At 34.9% G+C, this 25,331-nt stretch overlaps 1 protein-coding gene across 2 annotated transcripts; it reads left to right on the forward strand.

Moving 5' to 3' along the window:
- The first annotated feature begins 3,031 nt into the window (after window positions 1-3,031).
- Window positions 3,032-7,095, forward strand: LOC110714321 (transcription factor bHLH57-like). Of its 2 annotated transcripts, none has more exons than XM_021892824.1 (4): window positions 3,032-3,888; window positions 4,513-5,187; window positions 5,526-6,041; window positions 6,737-7,095. In XM_021892824.1, the coding sequence occupies exons 2-4, from the start codon at window positions 4,528-4,530 to the stop codon at window positions 6,818-6,820; spliced, it is 1,260 nt and encodes a 419-aa protein (XP_021748516.1). In that variant the 5' UTR covers window positions 3,032-3,888; window positions 4,513-4,527; the 3' UTR covers window positions 6,821-7,095. The 2 variants fall into 2 exon arrangements, with proteins under 2 accessions (XP_021748516.1, XP_021748515.1); XM_021892823.1 differs by having other exon boundaries at window positions 3,033-4,179.
- The last annotated feature ends 18,236 nt before the right edge of the window (window positions 7,096-25,331 follow it).

Below are 25,331 nucleotides of genomic sequence, written 5' to 3' on the forward strand. Positions count from 1 at the left end.
ATGTGCTTAAACTAGGATAGTAGTTATCAAGAAGAAAGGGATGAGTGGAAGAAATTTAAGACCTGCCTTACAAGATATTGATACTGCCTAATGTATGTGTTTTCCTGCAACATGCAGCAGTTACTGGTGGGGTGGCCGGTTGATAGTAACTGAGTTTTTGGAGCAATTATGATAAAGAACAAATTTATCAATAAAATTGTGTCCTTTTAGAAAAGATTTGTCTTTATTAGGCTTTATTATCAGAATCCAAGATTGCTATTTTCATTTTTGAATTGGATTGATTAACTGATTAGTGCTATTATGTCATCTTTGGTTTGATTATTTGTTTATTGCTGCCATAAGTGGCAAATGGGTTATTTAGGATGTATTCCTCGAGTCTCTCTTGGTCATTTCTCTTCTGTTAATTTTTTGGCCGGGGTCTATTGTTAATTAAAGTAGCTTATTACGTATGTTTATTACTTATTTTGACATGTCACGTTTGATTTGAGTCAAAATTGGATCATGTTGTTTCTAGTTTTACTTTGGATTAGAGTTAGATAATTCAAATTTAGTAATCATGTCAGTGGATATTATACTCCATAAATGGAATTGAAAGGTGGAAATGTTTATATTTTCATTATTTTTAAGGCAAAACTCTGTTTTTGTTCCCTGAATCCCTGTTTCTTTTTTCTTTATCTTGAAAAGTAGTTTTCATAATAATGGATTTTCCTGTCGAGATACTTCGGGCATAAAAAAGATCAGCTTTGAAAGTGCTTGGGTTTGTCACTGTAATAGTGCCAAATATTATTTGATTTAACACCAGTTTCCTTAATTTTCTTTTTAAGTTTATTGGTCAGAGTCTTTATTAGTTGACTTTCTTAAAGGTCAATACCCTTTGTGTGAGGTCTTGTTTGTTCTATAATTCTCTTGCATAACAAGGTCAAACTTTGGCCGGCTTTAATAAATTAATCCTGGATAAGATTTTTTTGGAAAAGTAAGGAAGCAAGTCTCATCATCTTAAATACTTTTCCAAATTTTTTTTTTTAAAAAAATCCTCCACTTATACTCTGAATAAATTGTAACGATATGAATTTAAATATTTTTTTTTTTCGATCTTACCTAATCTTTTGTATGTATAAGTATTTGACTAAAATTTGGACTTGATTTTGATGATAATGTATATATAAAAAAAAACATTATCACATACGGAGCGTGAGCTTGGTTTTGATGTACATACTTCATGAATTATTTGTAATATGAGCTTGGCTTTAATACAATTTTCATAAATTATCATACTACGAGCTTGTTTTTAATGTACAATTTTCATAAATTATCATATACAAACTTGTTTTTAATGTTATTTTTGGAATTTAAATCTTTTATTTTTAAAAAAAAAAATTAAACAAAATATCATTTGAAAGATGTAAAAATTCTATAATTATTCTCAAAAATTTTAAAAAAACACTAATAATTAAAATTTCAGAAAAAAAAGTACACAAGTGATTTGATTGTACCTAGTATCGGGATCTACACGAAAGTGTACAGTAACATGCCAAAACACTATTTACAGTAGATGTTTGTCTTTCTTCTTCGATCTTCAACGACTACTAGTCTTGAGTTTATTGACATTTTATCTATCTATTCTATTTATCTTGTTCATTCATTCGTGGCACCAATTAATCCAAGCTTTTAAGGTCCCATTTTCTTCTTGTTTTTATTTACTGTATATTTTTTATACTAGCTCACTCCTTGTATATTTGTATACTTTGGCTCTTACCCCTTTTTTTCACCCTTATTACCAAGAATGGCAACAAATTCAAGTTAAATTATTGATGTAAAAGTCCAATTTTGTATGAAAAGGGTTCTCATAATTGATGGATATTCACTGTATATTGGCATCTTTTACTGTTCAAAATCACTTGATTGAATCCTTCATTTTTATAATTGCAGTAAGTGACATTTAAGTTTATATACTGTAAATAAATTGTGTAAAAAGCAAATTATTGCAATTAGTTTGAAATTGGGGAAGTACTTGAGAAATAGTGATTTGCAGCTTTGTTCATGCAGATTTGATTAGTATGAATTATTGCTATCAAAAACCATCCATATTAGTTTGGTAACCAATTTTCCTTTTTTTTGGCTGTTGATATCAAAAACCAAACTCTAGTTGATAGAAGATAACACATTACATGCAAAAGGAAATTTTAGAGAGAGTGTATTTCACTACAATTGTTTGTTTCTAACTTGAAGTTTTAATTACCCTCATTTGTTTTTGACTATGTTGTGCAATCTTCATGCTAATCATGAAGGCTTAATTAAGATAGTTGATATTTTTGTTAGACATGGATGATTTTTGGTTCGTTCCTATGAATAGTCTTATCTCAAGTCCACCCCCTTATAGATGAGATTTGATCCTAACTAACACAATGACCTCTTGCAATAGAATGATGCATAGAAATTTAGAATCATATAGACGTCTTCCTGAATTTTAAATTTCTTCTTTATTTTATTGTAAATATTTGATTTATATATTGTTCACTTTATACTCCATATTACTTTAACTAACTTTAGTGATCAATATTTTTTAAAACAAAATGTAGCAAGCATTTTATGTAGAGGTGCATTGTAGATATGATTAGCATTAGAAAGAGAGGTGTACGTACAAAATCTATAAGAATATGGTTATGAACGGTCTAAATAGAGAAAATGATGTATGAGTAATTCATCACCTGTAGATAAAGTGGACTATAGCAAGAAAATAGCAAATTGCTGAGCATTTGGGCTAAGGAGGAAACTACTGTACAACAAAGTAATCAAATACTACTGTAAAAGCAAAAACCCAAAAGAAAATACTCCATGAAATTATCTATAGAACAGTACAGAAGGCGTCCAATCTACTCGCAATTAGAGATTAAGCTTATGAAATGCAATGCCAGCTTATTACGAGTACATTAAGCACCTATAGTTTGTTTATACTCCGTACATGAATAAAGTCAGTATTTATCTTTTATTGATGCGATAATTAAGGACTTATTTTCTTCAGCTTAGGCCTCGTTTGGCAATTGGTTGTTGGCTGTTGGCTGTTGGTTGTCGGCTAGTTTGATTGGCTTATTTGACTGGTTGTTTGTATTGATTTTTTTATTAGCTATTTGACTTTTTATTAGTCTAAAAACATATTTGGTAAAATTAATTGTTGGATGTTATTAGTAACTTAGGTAACCAAAAGTCAAAAGCCAAAAACTACTCCAAGTAGTATTTTTATTTTGGCTTAAAAGCCAGCTTTTCAGTCATTTACCAAACACAAATTTTGGATGTTTGACCAAATAAAAAAGCCAAAAACCAATCAAAAGCTATTTACCAAACGAATCTTTAATTTTAGTTCAGTTCAGTTCCTATTTTCCTTCTCCCATAAATAATTTAGTGCACCTCAATTCAGTCCAGCTTGGTTCAATAAAATCAGAATAGGCCTTAAGCTCTGTTCTTTTCACCGTAAAGTAATTATAGATGTCGACCAAATTAGAACGATTACCGCCTTTACCGGTAATGGAGAGACTAGGAAAAAGCCCTAGAGTTTAGAGAGAGAAAATAGAGAGAGAAAGAGTGTCCCCACAAGAGAGAGTGTCCCCGGTGGTGGACAAATCTGCCACGCCAATAATGTTTAAATGGGGGGACCTTCTTTTTGCAGATCAGACAACTCTACCTTTCTCCTCCTCTTCTTCTTCTTCATCTTCTTCTTCCTTCTCTCTCTTCACCAAATCTTTCAGAACTCCCCAAATATATCTTCTTCACCATTATCATCTTCTTCCTTTCTCATTCTCTAATTAATAAATATTTTCTTCTTTCTTTAAAATTCCTATGCAAAATTAAAATAAAATAATACTGAAAACTTTATACTACTATATTGGGAAGGTAACATTTATTATTATGGCATTAACTAGTCAAGAATATATGCTGCTTTTCTAGAAATAACCATCCACTCTACTCCACTGCACTCCACAGCTCCACTGCACAGCACAGCACTGCACCCCCAAATACCAAAATCAGTTTTTTTAAGAGAGAGAAACTCAAGTTAGAGAGAGAAAATTTATCAATCATCAAAAGAAAGGATTTGTTATTTATTGCAAAATTGTACTTTGGAGTTTCACCAAACCCACTACGTTGGCTATAATGGAGAAGCTCCAAGGTCCCATTAATCCCTGTGTATGTTTTTTTCTTCCATAATTTCTTCCCTTTTTGCTCTTTTTAGTACATTTTATACTGTTTTTTTTTACTACTTATTTATATACTATACACGTTTTTTTTTTTTTTTTTTTTTTTTTTTTTTTTTTTTTTTTTCATTTTGAGAGTTATAGATGTAGACCTTGTTGCATTTACTCCTCTTTTGCATTTATTGCTTGTTAATTACAAGTGTTATTATATCTTCCTAGAATATGGAAATTCTCTGCTCTTTTTTATTCCCTATTAATTCCATTCTATGACAACCTTATTTATTTCTTCCATAATTTTATTTTTTATTTTTTATTTTTTTTGCAGTTGATTGCAGAAGATATGGAAGTGGGTAATTGGTTAGAGGAATTTATAAGCAGTACAACAACAACAGCAGCAAGTATGAAATATGAAGATCCATATAATTATTATTCTGAAGGAGGTGGTGCAAGTTATTTTCCAAGTTTAGAAGATAAGGTGCCATTTTTACAAATGCTTCAAACTGTTGAACAACAACAACAGCAGCAACAACAACCATTAATTCATCATTTTGAACCAACAAATTTCCAGTTTCTCCTAAGACTACAACATCAGCTAGTTGAGAGTTGTGTTACTACCAATACCAATCATCATTTCCATAATAATCATAATCATGGTATTAATGTTGGTGGTAATGATAGTATTAGTAATGATGGTATGATTATTATGGACATACAACACTCTCCTGGGGTGAAATCTGAGACAACTGAAATTGGAGAAAAAGTTGAGAAATGTGATGGTAGATCTACTAAGAAAACACACTTCTTGAAAACAAGGACTACTGCACCGGCGCCGGTGAAGGAGAAGAGAAAGAGGAAGAGAGCGACGAGGCCGGCGAAGAACAAACAAGAGGTTGAGACTCAAAGAATGACTCACATTGCTGTTGAGCGCAACCGCCGTCGCCAAATGAATGAACATCTTAATGCCCTTCGTTCTCTCATGCCTCCTTCCTATGTTCAAAGGGTTAGTTTATCCTTTGTCCTTATTTTTTGTGTGTGTTTTTCTAGTTTTGGGGTTTTTATTATTGAATCTATGTCAATTATGAACTTGTTTGATTTGTCTAAAACTCACCCTTCTTTGTACTTGTATTTATCTGTGGGGTTCCGGTCTAATAAGGCACTTATGTATCTTTAGCGAAATATAGAGCAAAAGGAAAAATTGATTAGAAGTACACTAGACTACTAGCATATAACTAGTGTAAATGTGTTTTCTTTTTAAGGGATGGAGTGTAACAATTTGTAATGTTATTCAAATAATTGTATTGATTAATTATGAACCTTTTTTTGTAAAATGAAATGCAGGGGGACCAAGCATCAGTCATAGGAGGAGCAATAGATTTTGTAAAGGAATTGGAACAAATGCTACAATCTCTCCAAGCACAAAAGAAACTGAGGCAAATTGAAGAAAACGGCGACGTTTCAGTCAGTCCATCCTCTACATCATCCTCTTCTAATTTGAACAATCTAAGCAATAATAGTAACATGTTCATGGCATCGCCTTCATTCCAACCCCCGGAAGAAGGGAAAGGGAAAGGGAAAGGGAAAGAGAATGGGAATGGGAATGGGAATGGGAATGGGGAGTCAGGAGAAGGAAGTCTAAGGAAAAGTAATGAGGAATTCAGTGCAGAAAAGAAGACAGGAATAGCAGAAATAGAAGTGGTTGTAATTCAAAATCATGTCAACTTAAAAATCAAATGTCAAAGAAGACAAGGTCAACTCATTAAAGCAATTGTTGCATTTGAAGAATTAAGGCTCACTGTTCTTCATCTCAACATTACTTCTTTGCATACTCTAGTACACTACTCTTTTAATCTTAAGGTACGTACATTACATTTACATTATATTATATTTGTCTCTTTTAATTTAATACAAGTATGTTTTTTTGTTATACAATATCAAAATTTTGGATTGTTTTTGTGATATATATATATATATATATATGTGGCCCTTATGTACATTTATCATGTATGGTCATGGTTGAGGATTTTATCTGCATGTTGGTTTGAATGGCTTAGATATTTAGTTTAGATCTTCTGTCTTATATTGTGTCTTATTCTATGTCTTGTCGATGTGCTATAATTTTAGAATTAGTCATTCTAATGAATCCTACTTCGTACTTAATTAGTTTAGTTTGGTTTATGTGAAAAAGAAGAATTAAACTGATATGGACTACAAACTTAAAAAGTACTCCATATAATGGTTTAGAAGATTGTATGATGAACAACACCTTAAGGCCGAGTATGTGTGTTAGACGATTGACTTTGCTGCTCTTGACTTATTGTTAGCCAATTAGCCGGACTTGTTAGCAAAATGATACAGTAGTATTTATACATACACGACTGTTTGGTGTTTCTCTTGTGTTTTCATAGCATTTTGTAACATAGTTATAATGCAATATATCGTGTTGGCTATAACTTTTACTTGATACAATAATAAATTAGCATATATAACTAAACAGAATTTGGAAAAATATATGGTTGACAATCTCTTTTTTTTTCCCCAAAAAATTGCAGATAGAAGATGATTGTAAACTAGGGACAGCAGATGATGTAGCCAGAGCAGTGCATCAAATATTCAGCTTGATCAGCCTCAGCTAAACTAAGTCAAGTGATTTTTTTTTTTTTTACCCTTTTAGTGTGATTATTTTGGAATATAGTTAGTTTAGATGATTAGATGATAAACAATTTGCATCCATGTTGTTAAGTAGTAAATGATGTTCTTTGTTTTTTTTTTTTTTGGGTTACCTTATGATTTAGGTTTAAATGGAAATACCATTTTTTTTTCTTGTGATATTTAATTAGATAAAATTTCTCTTAATTTGTTGTATATAGTGTAGATGGATTAAGAGGGTCCCATGTAAGATTTGCTAAAAGGTTTGATTTCTCTTCTAATCTCATGATTACAAAGGGAATGATGCATCGCTTTTTATATTGACTTTTGAGAGTAAAGCTTTTTTTTTTTCTAGTTTCATCATTCTAGAATGGTCCTTATGCTTGTCTGTCTCCCTCAAAAGGCATCAATTTTTTGGAATTGGAAATTATAATTTCACACTCAAAAGAAAATAAATAAAATAAATAAATGATATTCAATTTTTTTGGACTTTTCCCTTGATCTCTATTCTCACTTTATTTTTTTTTCCTTTCTTTTTGGTGTTGACCCTACAATATCGTATAGTCCTCTTCTTTTGTGTAAGTAATCGTACTAATTTTACGTTGAGCTTGCTTGTGTAAATGCTTTGAGCCCAACTTGTAATTCACTTGGCCCAGCCCATATGGTCCATCTTCTTGTGGACCATTGCTCTGTATATGTCCATTTCACAGAGGTCTTAGCTTTTTGTAAGGCCATTTGAATTTTTGTAACACAAGGTAATGTAAAAATAAAATTTTAATGGAAGGAAAAGTAACAATACTTTACAAAAATCAAGCTTTTAGTTTTATAAGATAGTTAAACTCTTTAGTCACTGTCCTTATTCTTTTTTTTTTTTTTTTTTTTTAATACTACTTCCGATTAATTTTTTAGTTGTAACTTTAAAATATTTTAAATCTCTCAATAATACTCCGAAGTCGCAACTAAAAAATCATAAGTATTACTACGTATAGATTAATCAATCAAATTATCAAATGAAATAATTTATGTTGGCATTGCCGCATTGATACATCCAATCAAACGAAATAAGTTCAAGTATAAAAAGGATTAAACACATATTTAAATGTGAATGCACATAAAATTACTATAGTTGTGCTAAAAAACAGTCCTGTACCCTCAAACTCTGATTATGGTTACTTTTGTGTTATTAATTATTAACAATGTCATCTTTTTTACCCAGCTATTATCAATCAACATCTATTCAGTAGTCCGTAGTACAAAATTATTAAAAAGTAAAGTTTTCATATTCCCAAAATAATTAAAGGGGATGGAGAAAATGAGAAATGCATTGCATATGCATGCATGTTGATCTTTATAATTTTTGGAGCGTTACAAATAAATAAATAAAATGAGGGAGAGAGTCAAAATAAAAATGGTCAAGGAAAGCAAGGTTGTGATGGGATTGGAAGTCAAAGGAGTGAAAAAAAAAGAAGAAGAAAGAGAAATTATAAAAATTGTCAGAAATATGGAGATTCAGAAACAAACACAGCAGCCATCCCCATGTGCATGTTACAGTGAACCACACCACATCTTGTCAGATTTTAACCCTCCTTTATTTACAGCATGAAATAAAATTACTCGTATTTTGATTTTGAGTGGAACACCGTATAAATTTGTACGAGTATTTCTGTTAATTTTTACTTCTTTATTTAAATAAAAAAAAATACTCCGTACTTCGTATTCCCTTCGTCCCCCCATTGCTAGTCACTTTTACTAAAAAAAAATCACGGGAATTAAGGAGAAATAAAGAAAGTATATTGAAAAAATAAATTTACATTAGGTATGCAAAAAGGTAGAGAGAAAGTAATTAAAGTACATCCGAAAGTAAAATTTACATGGAAAGTTAAATTTGCACAAATATTTTTGCAAATGTTAGAGAATTTTGGTAAAAAATAATACTAATGGTACTTGAAAAAAGCAAATGGGACTAACATTTTGAGTCATCAAAAATGGCAAAATTGACTATCAATCGGGGACAGAGAGAATATTATTTATGAGACAATAAAAGTTTTCTATTGAAATTAAAAATTAACGGGGTAATAATTGATGAGTGCTAAACTTAAAGTTCAATTTTTAAATAAAGGAAAATGTTAAACATAGCCCTTAGGCCTACATATAAGCATTAAATTTACACTTGAAAATCGTAAAAAGTTAAGAAATCATAACAATATAAATACTAATTACACTGATTTACGCGTGTTTTTGTCATGAAATCCTAATATTATACAATTTCCAAGAGTATATTTAATGCTTATATATAGCCTTTAGGGCTACATATAGCATTACCCATAAATAAAATAGTTTCACCAAAGGTTTTTGCGAAATGAAATGGTTTCACTAGAGGTTTTTGCAATAATTGTGTAAATAATGATCAAGGTGTATATGTGTAAATGATGTCTCTTACGGAGTACTCCATAATAATGTAGCTAGTTAACTAAGGGTTTGTTCTCATTAACTGAACTCAGATGAACTGAATTTGAACTTGAACTGAATTGAACTAAAATGAATTGAACTGAAATGAAATGAATATTTTATAAGAGAAGGAAATTAGGAGCTGAACTGAACTAAACTGAATTTCCACGTATGAGAACAGGCTGTAAGTCACCTAACATAATTGTTTGCTAAAGAACTATGAATGTTCTAGTTTATTAGATGGTTAGATCTTGTGTTTAGTCAATTTGTATTGTCTTTACGGTTTATGAACATGTCTTCTTTTGAATTGGCAATCACTACTTCACAATATGGGCTTATTACAGTATTTGTTAACAAACATGAATATCATTCTTGATTCCTCAAGTAAATAACATAAAAATATAGTACGGAGTAGTATTTTCACAAATTTGTGCACAACACTTGAAGCTAGCTAGCCCTTGTATTTTTAGTTGCTTTCTAAATACAATACTCCCTTCGTCTCTAAAATACATTCTTGTTTTCCTCTATTATGTGAAGAATAAATGCTAGAAATAGGAATGTAATTTAAGGATTGAGGGAGTAGATTTTTGTGTACAAGCAGGAGCATGGATGTACCTAATGGTATGTTTCACTTGTATGATGATTTAATACCTTTGTATCAATTATCAAAAGAGCAAAAAATACAATTAGATGCATTTTATATCTGAATGTATATGATTTTTTATTCAAATACTATATGTATACGTTCTAGGTTCTACATTACATACAAGTATACTAGTAGTATGCAGTAGTTGGTACGGAGTACTGTATAAAGTAATGCTGTAGAAAATCCCAAACGCTTGGCAACAACAAAAACAGCATCTATCTCTAAATAAGAGCCGACATAATTCTAGTAATCTCTACAAAACTACAACCTTGACCGCAGTAAAATTTAGGGAATATTTGTCCTAATTAATTCTCATCTTTCAAGATTAAACACTCCATTTTCTAGGGAGTCTTCTCTTCTCAAAGTTTGGTTTTTAACTTTAAATCTCTATTATTATGATTATTAATCCGGATTATTTTACTTGCATCAACATATGATCTTGAAAAGGCTAGTTACTTTATCTTAGATTAATGTAATATCGATAATTTAATAAATAAGGTACTAATCCTTTTGTCAGAAGATTTTGTACAAATAGAGAATCATATGATCTTCTGGCATCTCATTAATAAAATATGTTCGTTTGTTAAAAGGATCATTTCACCTATATCTTTAATAATGCTCCATATCTTTTATGCATTACATAAGATTTGTGTAGCTTTCTACACCTCAGTGTCATTCCTCTAGTTCCAAATTAAGATTGCAAAGAACAATCTCTCTTAAAGGTATGCAATCAATAAATGACTACTATACCTCAAGTCGGATCTTGATACAATTCCTTACTAGTAAAATGACAAGGTATAATATGTATTCAGCATAATGTCATACACTGAACTAGTAGATGATCGCATTAGGAAGATTAATTAAACAGATAATACTTCATACACAAAATGATGAAAGATGATATTGACAATATGACTAGAGCCGTCAAAAGTTGACCCGATCCGAAATACCGACTCAAACCGGATTATTAACCGACCCATCTGAACCCGATAAATGGTGACCCAAACCTAACCTGACCCGACATGAAACCAACTCTATACCCGAGTTGACCCGAGTATGTGAGACCCAATCCGAACATGAACTGACCTGGAGATGACCCGACCCGAATGTAACCCGTAAATTATTGACCTGAATCAAACCCGACTTGAACCGAAATTGACCCATACAAGTTTTGACCCATCAAAACCCGAATTCAACCCGACTTGTTACTAACCTGACCTAAATTCAGGTCGGGAACCCGACCTGTTCCTAACCCGACCTGAATTTAACCCAACCTGTTACAAACACGACCCGAAATCAACCCGACTTATTATTGACCTGACCCAAATTCAACTCGACTTGTTATTGACCCGACCCGAATTTTACCAGACCTATTACTAACCCGACCCAAAAATTAAACCCGGTCTGTTACTAACCCGACTCAAAATCAACACGTACGACTTGTTATTGACCCGACCTAAATTCAACCCAAAATGTTCCCAACCCGATTTCAATCACCTTAAATATAATTTAGACCACCTTATTATTGTTGATCAAATCATTTTATCTAGGGAGACCAAGTCGATCCAGGCTAGTAAAAGAAAGGAGCATCATCCTCAAATTTAAGAGTTAAATATAGTATATATTTGTTGTATGGCCAAAGGAGATAATTATCTTCCTAAATTATAAACTATAATTCCCAAGTATATTGCCATATATATTATAGTCAAAGGCAATAATTAGCTTGATAAAAAAAAAAATACTCCGTAATTAATATATTTATAGTTAGTTGAACTCGAATATAATCTGACTTGAAAATGACCCCACTTGATTGTAACGTGCAAATTATTGACTTGAACATAACCCGACTTGACTCCAAGAATGACCCGACTTGGAAATGACCCAACCTGATTATAACACGCAAAATATTGACTTGAACTGAACCCGTCTTGAACCTGAGAATGACCCGACCTGATTATAACCCGCAAATTATTGACTTGAACCAAACCCGACTCAAACCCGAGAATAACCCGACCTGATTCTAACCCGCAAATTATTGACTTGAATCGAACCAGACTCGAACCCAAAAATTACCCTAACTTGTTTTAACCCGAGAAACCCCAAATTAAACCCGACTGATTTTTCACCCAACCCGAATGTAACCCGACTTGTTATAAACCCGACCTAAACCCGACCCAAACCCGATAAGAAGTATGACTCGACTTGACCCGACTCAAACATGATCCAACCCAAAACCGACCCGCATAAGTTATGGAATTAATCCGAATTGACCCGACCCAAGTTCACCTGACCCATTCTTATCGACCCAAACCCGACCAGTTTACCTGAATTGACAGCTGTACCCGAAATCTCCAAAATTTCTCAAAAAGCGTGGATATTAACCTTCAAATTTGAAATTTTTTTCTTTTTTTCACCCGAAAATAAAAATTTCCGAAATGTTTACCATGGTCCCTGATACCCTCCGGGGTCCACTGGGTGGAACCATCCAATTTGGCTTTAAACGACCAATTTAACGGTTTACAACTTACACCGATTTCATTAACTCAAGCTTACCACGAACATTTATAATAACATATAATGATTATATATGGATCGAACGACATTATATGACCCTGAGATGTATCCCCTAAAATCTCAATGGTTTTTGACACCGGGCCCCAAAACATTCGAAATTTCTCAAAAAAACGTGTATATTAGCCTTCAATTTTTGAATTTTTTTACTTTTTTTCGCCCGCATATAAAAATTTCCGAAATGTTTACCATGTTCCCAAATATCCTCGGGGAGTCCAATTGGGTGGGTGGAGCCATCCAATTTGCCTTTAAATGACCAATTTACCGGTTTACAATTTGTGCCGATTTCATTAATACAAGCCTACCACAAATATTTATGACAACATATAATGATCATTTATGGTTCTAAACGGCATTATATGACCCCGAGAAGTATCCCCTAAAATCTAATGACTTTTCGACACTGGGCCCCTAAACCTCCAAAATTTCACAAAAAGCGTGGATATTAACCTTCGGTTTTGGAATATTTTGACTTTTTTCTTCTGGAAATGAAAATTGTCGAAATTTTTACCATGGTCCATAATATCCTCCGGGAGTCCAATTGGGTGGGTGGAATCACCCTATTTGCCTTTAAACAACCAATTTACCGGTTTAAAATTTTCACTAATTAAATTAACTCAAGCCTACTACGAACATTTATGACAACATGTAATGATCATATATTATATGACCCTGAGATGTATCCCCTTAAATTTTAAAAATTTTCGACACCGGGCCTCGAAACATCTCAAATTTCTAAAAACGCGTGGATATTAGCCTTCAATTTTGGAATTTATTGACTTTTTTTGCCCGAAAATAAAAATTGCCGAAATGTTTACCATGATCCCTAATACCCCCGGGAGTCCAATTGGATGGGTGGAACCATCCAATTTACCTTTAAACGGCCAATCTACCGACTTACAACTTGCATCGATTTCATTAATTCAAGCCTACCACGAACATTTATGACAACATATAATGATCATATATGGTTCTAAACGACATTATACGACCCTGAGATGTATCTCCTAAAATCTCAAGCCTTTTTGACACCTGGCCCTGAAACCTCAAAATTTTCTCAAAAAGCGTGGATATAAGCCTTTTATTTGGGAATTTTTTGACTTTTTTTCGCCCGAAAATAAAAATTGCCGAAATGTTTACCATGATCCCTAATACCTTCCGAGAGTCCGATTGGGTGGGTGGAACCATCCAAATTGCCTTTAAACGACCAATTTACTGGTTTACAACTTGCAATGATTACATTAACTAAAGCCTACCACGAACATTTATGACAACATATAATGATCATATATGGTTTCAAATGGCATTATATGACCACGGAATGTATCCTCTAAAATCTTAAAGTTTTTCGACAACGGGCCCCGAAGCCTTCAATTTTGGAAACTTTATACTTTTTTTTCACCTGGAAATAAAAATTGACGAAATATTTACTATGGTCCCTAATACCCTCCGGGAGTCCCATTGGGTGGGTGGAACCATCCACTTTGCCTTTAAATAACAAATTTACCTATTTATAACTTGCACCGATTTCATTAACTCAAGCATTCCACAAACATTTATGACAACATATAATAATCATATATGGTTCCAAACGGAATTAAACGACACCAAGACGTATTCCCTGCGATTTTAAGATTTTCGACACCGAGTCCCGAATCCTTCAAAATTTCGCAAAATGCGTGGATATTAGTTTTCAATTTTGGAATTTTTTGACTTTTTTCGCTTGAAAATAAAAATTGCCAAAACACTTACCATGATCCCTAATACCCTCCGGATGTCCAATTGGCCGGGTATAACCATACAATTTGCCTTTAAACGACCAATTTAAGGGTTTACAACTTACACCGATTTCATCAACTCAAGCCTAGCACGAACATTTATGACAACATATAATGATCATATATGGTTCCAAACGGCATTATATAACCCCTAGATGTATCCCATAAAATCTAATGGCTTTTCGACACTAGGCCCCGAAACCTCCAAAATTTATCAAAAAGCGTGGATATTATCCTTCAATTTTGGAATTTTTTGACTTTTTTCGCCTGGAAATAAAAATTGCCGAAATGTTTACCATGATCTTTGATACCCCCTGGTAGTCCAATTGTATGTGTGTGTGTGTGTATGTATGTATGTATGTATGTATGTATGTATGTATGTATGTAGTAAGGTTAGAAGAATTTGGATTTCTTCTTTCTCATTTTTGTTACTGATGTAAGTCATGCAAATTATAGAAAAAGGAAAATAAAAAGAAAAGTATGGAGGGTTGTTCATATTGCCAACCCAGAAGTTCTTTAATCTTCGATATAAGGATTGCTTCCAATAGTTGGTTGGTACACATGGATCAATTGTTCTTAGGGTTCTTATGTCAGTACACTTTCTCTCTCTTCATCTAGAGCGTGAGAGATCGATTGACAGATCTTTCAAGAATCCATTTTGGAGGGACTTTGCTGTGCTATTTTGCTCGAAAATTGATAGAACTGGTATCACTGCGGAAGACTGCAAAGAAAGAGCTAGATTTTTCGAGGATAAATTCTGTGACTATAAGGTTAAGATCTATGTGAAAATGCTTATGTCCATTTCAATTGTGAATGATGAGTGTACATCTATGCTTATTTATATGAATCACTTAAAATTTTCCATTTTATATCCTTCTATTTTGTTCATGTATATGTGAAATGGTATGTGATGAGGATTAGTTTGAGTAGACATGCTTGCTGCCCAGTTTTCGGCCACAATCGAGTGGTCTAATACTCTAATTCAAGTTGTAGTTATGTTATTATAGTTTAGAACGATTATTTGCGATGTAATTTAGTTATAAGCGTAGTTTGGAGTCCATGAGTGTAAGATTAAGTAGGTTCAAATAAGTGTCAAAGTAGTCAAATTCACCTGCATGCAGTTTATGCGTGAGATAAAGTTGTATTTTCTAGTTTAATTTGGGTTAGGAGTCAGATGTTAAGCCTGCAAACTAGGTCTCCTAGTTAGTTTAGGATATTATTGCTTCCACTATTGTACAGTATATATTCATGCTGAAGTCAATAGGAGAAGCATAAGGTTTTTTCATATTTGGCTTAAAAACGTGAGTTCTAGGTCCTCTATTCTTCTCGCAGATAACTCATCAAGGTCATCTTCCATAAGGTCATATATTCACTCCATTCTCCACCCTTCTTCCCCTCCTAATACCTCGATTGCGCAGCTCACAAAAACAGATTGAAAACCCTCATACAATGTTTACCATAGTACCTAATACCCTCCAGGATTCCAATTGGGTGGGTGCAATCATCTAATTTCCCTTAAAACGGTCAATTTACCAATTCGCAACTTGCACCGATTTTGTGAACTCAAGCCTACCACGGACATTTATGACATCAATTAATGGTCATATATGGTTCCAAATGGCATTATATTGCCCAATGATGTATCCCCTAGGGTCTTAAAACTTTTCTCCACCGGGCCCGTAACGTTAAGAATTCCACAAAAAACATGGATAATAGCCTTCAATTTTGGAATTTTTTATCTTTTTTCGCCCGGAATAAAAAATTGCCGAGATGTTTACCATGGTCCCTAATATCTTCCGTGAGTCCAATTGAGTGGGTGGAACCATCCGATTTGCCTTAAAAACGATCAATTTATCAATTCGCAACTCTAACCGATTTTGTGAACTCAAGCCTACCACGGACATAAAAGACATCATATAATGGTCATATATGGTTCCAAATGGCATTATATGACCATAAAATGTATCCCCTAGGGTCTTAACACTTTTTGCCACCGGCCCCTTAGCCTCAAAAATTTCTCAAAAAGCGTGGATATAGCCTTCAATTTTGGAAATTTTTGACTTTTTTTCGCCCGGAAATAAAAATTACCGAGATGTTTACCCTGGTCCCTAATACCCTCCGGGAGTCCAATTAGGTGGGTGGAACCACCCAATTTTCCTTAAAACAATAAATTTACGAATCCGCAACTTGCACCGATTTTGTGAACTCAAGACTACCACGGACATTTATGACATCAATTAATGGTCTTAAATGGTTTCAAACGGAATTACATGACCCAATGATGTATCCCATAGGTTCTCAAAACTTTTCGCCACCAGGCCTGTATCGTCAAAAATTCCACAAAAAACGTGGATAATAGACTACAATTTTGGAATTTTTTTACATTTTTCGCCCGGAATAAAAAATAGCTGAGATGTTTACTATGGTCACTAATACCCTCCGAGAGTCCAATAAGGTGGGTGGAACCATCCAATTTGCCTTAAAACACTCAATCAACCAATTCACAACTTGCACCTATTTTGTGAACTCAAGCCTACCACGGACATTAATGACATCATTTAATGGTCATATATGGTTCCAAACGGCATTATATGACCCTAAGATGTATTCCCTAGAGCAACCCTTTTCACCAACGGGCCCCGTAACCTCAAAATTCCTCAAAAAGCGTGGATAATATAATAGCCTTCAATTTTTGAATTTTTTTACCTTTGTTTGCCCGGAAATATAAATTGTCGAGATGTATACCATGGTCCTTAATACCCTCCGGGAGTCCTATTAGGTGGGTGGAACCATCCAATTTGCCTTAAAACGGTTAATTTACCAATTCACAAATTGCACCGATTTTGTGAACTCAAGCCTACCGCTTACATTTATGACATCATTTAATGGTCATATATGGTTCCAAACGGCAATATATGACCCTAAGATGTATCCCCTAGGGTCTCAACACTTTTCGCCACCGGCCCCAATAACCTCAAAAATTCCACAAAAAACGTGGATAATAGCCTTCAATTTTTGAATTTTTTGACTTTTTTTCACCAGAAAATAAAAATTGCCAAGATGTTTAACATGGTCCCTAATACACTCCGGGATTCCAATTGTGTGGGTGGAACCATCCTATTTGTCTTAAAACGATCAATTTACCAATTCGCAACCCTCACCTATTTTGTGAACTCAAGCCTACCACGGACATTTAAGACATCATATAATGGTCATACATAGTTCCAAACGGCATTATATGACCCTACGATGTATCCCCTAGGGTCTTAACACTTTTCGCCACCGAGCCCCTTAACCTCAAAAATTCCTCAAAAAGCGTGGATAATCAATTTTGAAATTCTTTGGCCTTCTTTCGCCCGGAAATAAAATTACCAAGATGCTTATTATGGTCCCTAATATCCTCCGAGAGTCCAATTGAGTGGGTGGAACCATTCAATTTGCCTTAAAACGATCAATTTACCAATTCGCAACTCTCACCTATTTTGTGAACTCAAGCGTACCACGGACATTTAAGACATCATATAATGGTCATATATGGTTCCAAACGGCACTATATGACCATAAAATGTCCCCCCTAGGGTCTTAACACTTTTCGCCACCGGGCGCCTTAACCTCAAAAATTTCTCAAAAAGCGTTGATAATAGCCTTCAATTTTGGAATTTTTTTACTTTTTTTCGCCCGGAAATAAAAATTATCGAGATGTTTACCCTGGTCTCTAATACCCTCCGGGAGTCCAATTAGGTGGGTGGAACCATCCAATTTGCCTTAAAACAATCAATTTACGAATCCGCAACTTGCACCGATTTTGTGAACTCAAGCCTACCGCGGACATTTATGACATCAATTAATGGTCATATATGGTTCCGAACGGAATTACATGACCCAATGATGTATCCCATAAGGTCTCAAAAGTTTTCGCCACCGGGCCCGTAACGTAAAAAATTCCACAAAAAACGTGGATAATAGCCTTCAATTTTGGAATTTTTTGACATTTTTCGCCCGGAATCAAAAATTGCTAAGATGTTTACCATGGTCCCTAATACCCCCGGGAGTCCAATTAGGTGGGTGGAACCATCCAATTTGCCTTAAAACAGTTAATCAACCAATTTGCAACTTGCACCGATTTTGTGAACTCAAGCCTACCACGGACATTAATGACATCAATTAATGGTCATATATGGTTCCAAACGGCTTTACATGACCCAATTATTTATCCCATAGGTTCTCAAAACTTTTCGCCACCGGGCCCGTAACGTTAAAAATTCAACAAAAAACGTGGATAATAGCTTTCAATTTTTGAATTTTTTTTTACCTTTTTTTGCCCGGAAATAAAAATTACCGAGATGTTTACCATGGTCCCTAATAACCTTCGGGAGTCCAATTAGGTGGGTGGAACCATCCAATTTGCCTTAAAACGGTCAATTTACCAATTCACAACTTGCACCGATTTTGTGAATTCAAACCTACCACTGACATTTATGACATCATTTAATGGTCATATATGGTTCCAAATGAAATTATATGACCCTAAGATTTATCCCCTAGGGTCTCAACACTTTTCTCCACCGGCCCCAATATCCTCAAAAATTCCTCAGAAAGCGTGGATGATAGCCTTCAATTTTGAAATTTTTTGACCTTTTTTCGCCCGGAAATAAAAATTGCCGATATGTTTACTATGGTCCCTAATATCCTCTGGGAGACCAATCGAGTGGGTGGAACCATCCAATTTGCCTTAAAATGATCAATTTACCAATTCGCAACTCTCACCAATTTTGTGAACTTAAGCCTACCACAGACATTTAAGACATCATATAATGGTCATATATGGTTCCAAATGGCATTATATGACCCTACGATATATCCCCTAGGGTCTTAACACTTTTCGCTACTGTAGACACCCATTTGCGTCTCCCCAAAACCAAACCCGGTGATGAGTGCCTTTCACGTCGAATCATAATCGAATGAAACAAAAGTGTGGAAAGGTCTAGTGTTGCGGAAAGTTTTATTTCTTTTCTCTTCTCTCTGATTTTGAAAACTTTATTTTAAGAAAACAGCCAATCCAGTTTGGTTGGTCCATGATATGGGTCCAATAATGGTGTAGTTGGATGGGGCTTGCAAAGACCTTTCCAACGATATATTATAAGCCCAATTCCGATGAATATTGAGGAAGTTATGGCCAATTCACTAAACTGGGCCCGGTTTGAGCTTTATGTACGGCCCAATGATCTAAGGGAGGGCCTAATATGATTTATCATTCCTAATGCAATTAGGAATGGTTTTAGTCTTCTAGAATCTTCTAGAAAGTTCTTTTCATTCCTAATTCAATTAGGACTTTTCAGAGTTTTAATCAAGATCAAATAGCATTTTCGAAGAAATTATATTATTTTATCTTCCAGTACGGTAAATTTATCAGATTTTCGAAAACGCGTTGGAATTAAGACTGACGTCCAACCCCAGGCCTTGGCGCATGGAACCAGGCTTGGCGCCAGACGCTAGCCATTGGCGCCTGGCGCTAGCCACTGGTGCCTGGCGCCAGTTAGCCAGGGTTGGCGCCAATCCTGTTTTGTGATCTTCAGACTCTGTTTTGTTAAATTATCTTTTTTGGCTGATTTTATCTATAAATATCGTATTAAAAACTCCGTTTTCATTCATCTACAATCATCATTCACGAATTCTCATCAACAATTAGTTTTAATCAATTCTCTTCATTCACAAGTTCTCATTCATCCTTCATCAATTCTCAATAATCATTAATTCTTTAGCATTCAATTCTTTCTTGCTTTTTAGTACAAAATTCCGCATTCGCAAGATCTAGATACACCTAGCCATATTCGAAGTTGCCTTCGCCCTAGACGTGAAAGGTTTTAATTTCTGAGGGTTTGGTCCCAAATCTCTATTTCAATTATTTAATTTAATTGTTTTGATTATTATTTTCCTTGAAGTTATTAACGTGTATATTTTGTTATTAGAAAGAGGTACGAGGCATCCAAGTAAGTACTTTAATGTTATGATGTAGATATCATGTTTATATTGTTATATTCCTAGTATCATGTCTAGGTTAATTTTAATATCAAATATGATTGTTGTGATGCTTCCTATTCTTCATAATATTTATGATTGTTAGTATCATGTTAGGGCTAAAGCTTTGATTTTTATCTCTTAGTGACATGCTAGGGTTTGTTATTAATCTTGTTAGTATCATGCCTAGGATCTTGCTTTTATGCTTTAACATGATTATGATTATCATTAATTATGATTGATATTATTATTATTCATGATGTTGATTGTTTATTATGTTGCTTGATGCTTATATTTATTGCTTGATCACACCTTTTATGCATGTTTAAAGGGAATTGGTACTTGTAATCACGCTTAATAAAATAATTAATAATCTTGTTAGGGTTAATTGTAATTATAATTCAAGTGATCGCCAATAATAGTTTATGTGTGCATTAATATTCAACCAACATAGATTAAACAGGTTTAGTGTTAATCCTATTGATTGCATGTTAATTAAAAAGCGCACATGAATACGATCAGAATAAAGTAGAGGCCTATTATTAGGGCAGGTTCAATCTCTTTTAGGTTAGATTTGTACCTTCATCCCCGGACCCTTATTTGGTTCATGACCTTATGGAGTTGACGATCTCTTGGATCGTTAAGGGGTGTAACCTTCACCTCGTGAACGGTTTACAAGTTCCTTAAAAACTTGTTGGCGACTCTTTTGCTCTATCTTCTTCCCTTTTGGACGCCACCGTACTTTAGTGTATGATCACAGTGGGGTTCAAGCTAGTGGGATTTTAAAGGCTTGAAACTATTCCCTACAGTTTTTGGCGACTCCACTGGGGAGAATTTCTATTTTAATTTTTGAATTTGTTTCGGCAATGATTTAGAATGAGTGGATGAGACTCGAAAAGTTCTAAGTATTTCTTGTGCGTAATTTTGATTAACATTATTGTCATATGCATAAAAAGGTTCTCATTGGAAAGACAATCCGTAATGAGTAAAAAACATAGGATTTTACACGTAGGAAATTTGAGAAATGTCTTTCACAACTAGGACTGAAATAACACCGCGCGAAACTGGATGATTTTATTGAGCACAGAAAGCTGCTGAGGCATATGGGAAGTAGGGTCAGGGGCCAGAGCTTGGCGCCAAACTTTTAGCCGTAGCGCCAGACGCCAGTATTGGCGCCAGGCGCTACAGTTAAAAGTTGGCGCCAGTCTCTGTTTGCTGGCGCCAATTTCCCCCAATACCGAGCCAGAAATATGCGTTTTAATTTCGACCAGTTTTTCGTATTGTTTGCTCGATCCTGCTTCCTGATTGAATTTTTTCTCACTTTTTTGAAACCCACATGTGTTCTACATATGGATATAAACCACTGGGAATTCATGCTCTATCTACCCGATTGAACGCTCATGGCAACAAAGGGTACATCTGAGATGTTGAATTCACAAAACCATGGAAGTGAGTTTTTTCTAAAACTCGCGGTGTCCCATCCACACGAGCTAACCCTTCACGATTAGGATTCTGCGCGGTGCATCCGGACAATTAACCATGGACCCTCTATTGACTAAACCATATCCCGAACTTTAGAGAACTAGAGCCATGGTTAGGTTGCGAACTCATTTGCATCATATTATGCCTACTTGACTAATTGTGCATTATTTGTTGTGCATACTCTATGTGATTTTTCCTAACCGTTTGTTTGACTTGTGTTAAGACTAAATAAACTGATTAATGACTTAAAGAACTTTTCCTAATTAATTAATTAATTAATTTGAGTCAATAAAGTTTTTTTTAATTGGAATTGACCTAGTACGACTTTAGGCATACCCCAGTTGACTAATAATACCAAAAACAGTCCCAGACCGAAGCTCCAATATTGGCGCCAAAGTCTGAGCTGTAGCGCCACAATGTAGTGTGTAGCGCCAGACATTTACTTAATTGTCTGGCGCCAATCACCATAATGTGACGCCAGTCCTGTCGCTTGGCCGACAGTTCGGATTATTTGTCGAGTCATCACCTAATGTCTAATTAATCAGTATCTGTTTAATTCGGTTAATTCCCGCTGTCGATGACACCTTGTTGAGTCATTAATCGAGTCTTAGTCACATAGTCTAGCCACATGGTCATGACACGAGTCTTAACGCACCATCTACACTCACTAGTCTTAGCACACACTTTGAGTACACATCATCGTGGCCATGTATTAGGTTCATGCATGAGTCGGTCTTTTCCGTCGTTTAAGTTGGGGGTACATTCTAGTCCTAATTATTCATATCCCTCCATCTAAATCTTTCTTCACATTCTTCCATCTTTCTTCACCTCCTCCATCCATTGCATGTTGAATAAAGTTGAGTCAAATAATTAACAATAAGTATCCCCAAATTCCTTTCCCATAGTACTTGGTCGAGGAGAGAAGGGAGATTAATCAAGTACAACCTCTTTATTCAAGTCTCGCTTTTTGATAAACCGATTCATCAAAAGAGGAAGGCTAAGAAGATAATGGCAACTCAAGAAGAAGTCAATGATCTTAAGAACCAATTGGCTACTGTGACTGAGACACTAAAACTTCTCGCACTTAAGGTCGATGATCCCGTGAAGCAACAACAGATGGATCTCATGCAAGAGAGTCTAAGCAAGCTATCTAGTGACTATAAATTTCAGGGCATGAGTTTGCAAGGGGTCTCGCTGGACAAAGAACTTCTTCCGCATAAGTTCAACGCCACTGACATCCCTAAATTCAAGGCAACGAATAATCCTTACTTTCATCTAAGAGCTTTTGAAACTATAATGAGCATTAAGGGTATCGATAAGAAGGTTTTCCCCTCTCCGTTCCCACTATCTCTCGAGACCGTTTGTTAACAATGGTTCTTTTCTCTCGAGAAAGAAAAAACCTCTTCTTGGGAGTCGATCACAAACGCTTTCATAGATAGATATAAGTGCAACATCCAAGAAAAAACAGACTACAGACAACTTGAGATGTTACAACAAAAGGAAAACGAAGGGTTCACTTCTTTCTTCACTAAATGGAGGGAAAATTCTGCTAATATGGTCAAGGCTCCTACCGAAAAAGAATCTGTGAGGATGTTTATCAAGAATCTCCAAGGGAAGTATTCAAAGCACTTAAAGTACCAACACAACTTGAATACTTTCAAAGTTGTCTATAATATAGGCATTGACATTGAAGATGACCTTCTGAAGGATAATAGTGCGAGAGGAAAGAAGAGCGACCATCCTTCTCCTTCCTCTCCCATTAATGAGGTACATGCTACAAACACCTTTAAACCACGAATCCAAAGATCAAAAAGGGTGTTCACTCCACTTGGTATAAGTTATGAAACGGCTTTTGAGAAGCTACATCACAAAGGACTAGTCATGCCCATAGGGCCCATCAAAGATCCGGTTCCAGAAGCCAGACCACCTAAGTGGGATCCTAATAAGAATTGCAAATATCACCAAGGAAAGGGTCACGACACCGAGGAGTGTTGGAAACTCAAAGAAGCTATTCAAGATCTGATCGATGACAATGAAACTTCCGAGATTCTAGCCATCGAAGATGACCAAGCATCCTTTGATCCATCACTTCTTATCACACCTGTAGGAGAGCCTATGATCGAGACAGCTTATATGACCTCTCTCGATGAAGTGGCCATAATTGAGGAGGATGAAAGTCTTTTCTTAGATAATACCAAGGAAGACTCGTCAAGTCTAAAAGAGGAAATTCGAAAACTGCAAGATGTCATTGCCATGGTCTTGAATGTGGTAGAAGGATTAGCAAATCGGGTGATGGCCATTGAACAAAATTCTCGCCAATAGTTTAATGAAGAACTCAATGCTCCTAAGCCACAAGAAAAACAGACCGTTGAAGAATACACACCAATAAGAATGACTTACAATGAAGCTTTCGATTACCTTCACGATCAAGGTCTTATCCACCCCATTGGTCCCAGTCAAGACCCTCCACCTGAAAAACGGTTTCCCAATTGGGATCCAAATTCTTATTGTCGATACCATAGAGGTCGTGGTCACACCACCTAAGTATGTCTCGCCCTCAAAGATCGTGTTCAAGATCTCATTGATTCAAATCTCCTTCATGTTCCTCCACGCGACAAGAAGGCGAAGATTAGTAACAATAGTATCAGTGGCTGTAAAGGGAAGAAGAACGACTATCCTTATTCTTCCAAAAACACCTACTCCAGTAATAGTGTTGGTACTTTCGACCTTAGTGAGATCCTAGCCATGAGTAATCGAAAGCAACCGAAAAGGGAATTTACCCCTATTGGAACTAGTTACGATGATGCTTTCGATCGATTCCATGCCAAGGGAATCATTACTCCCATAGGACCTATTAAAGATCCCCCACTTAAGAAAAGATTGCCTAGTTGGAATCCAGACGAACACTGCAAGTACTACTGAGAGCTGTTGGAAGCTAAAGGAGGCCATCCAGCATTTGATTGATAACAACAAGCTTCCCATACCTCCAGTTAACAAGAAGAACGAGTGATGATAAAGGAAACAACACAAGACAAGAGGCGAGCTTCAACGACAAGATTTCATGACCTCTTTTTCTATTTCTTTTTCATTTTTTCCTTTCCCCAATAAGTCTAGCATAGGCACCTTTTCTTTTCCTTTAGATTATTCTTGTAGTTTTTCTTTCCTTTTTCCCTTTTTAATAAAATGAGCATTTATTTCCTTGCATATGATCATTTCATTACATTGCATTAAAAAAAAAAATCCATGTCGAGCTAAACACAAGGTATACTAATGATTTGAGGCACCCCTTGTAGCCACATCATATCTCCTTCCGCCTTTCAAATTTACAAATCCTTTCATCATAAACCACTTTGAGCCTCGTCTAACGATATACCTTTCTTTTTTCAACCTACATCTACTTAACCTTGGGATGGGATTGTGTGTAACTTATGCAATTCTAAAAAGATTGAGTGATTTCAAAAGATCAAAATAAATAGCAAAAATAAGCAAGCAAAAATAAATAAAAGTGTACAAAAGGGCAAGTGTTCCAATGTCTTTGATATGAAAATATCTTCG

The sequence above is a fragment of the Chenopodium quinoa genome, unplaced genomic scaffold (genome assembly GCF_001683475.1).
Source record: "Chenopodium quinoa cultivar QQ74 unplaced genomic scaffold, ASM168347v1, whole genome shotgun sequence".
Taxonomy (NCBI): domain Eukaryota; kingdom Viridiplantae; phylum Streptophyta; class Magnoliopsida; order Caryophyllales; family Amaranthaceae; genus Chenopodium; species Chenopodium quinoa.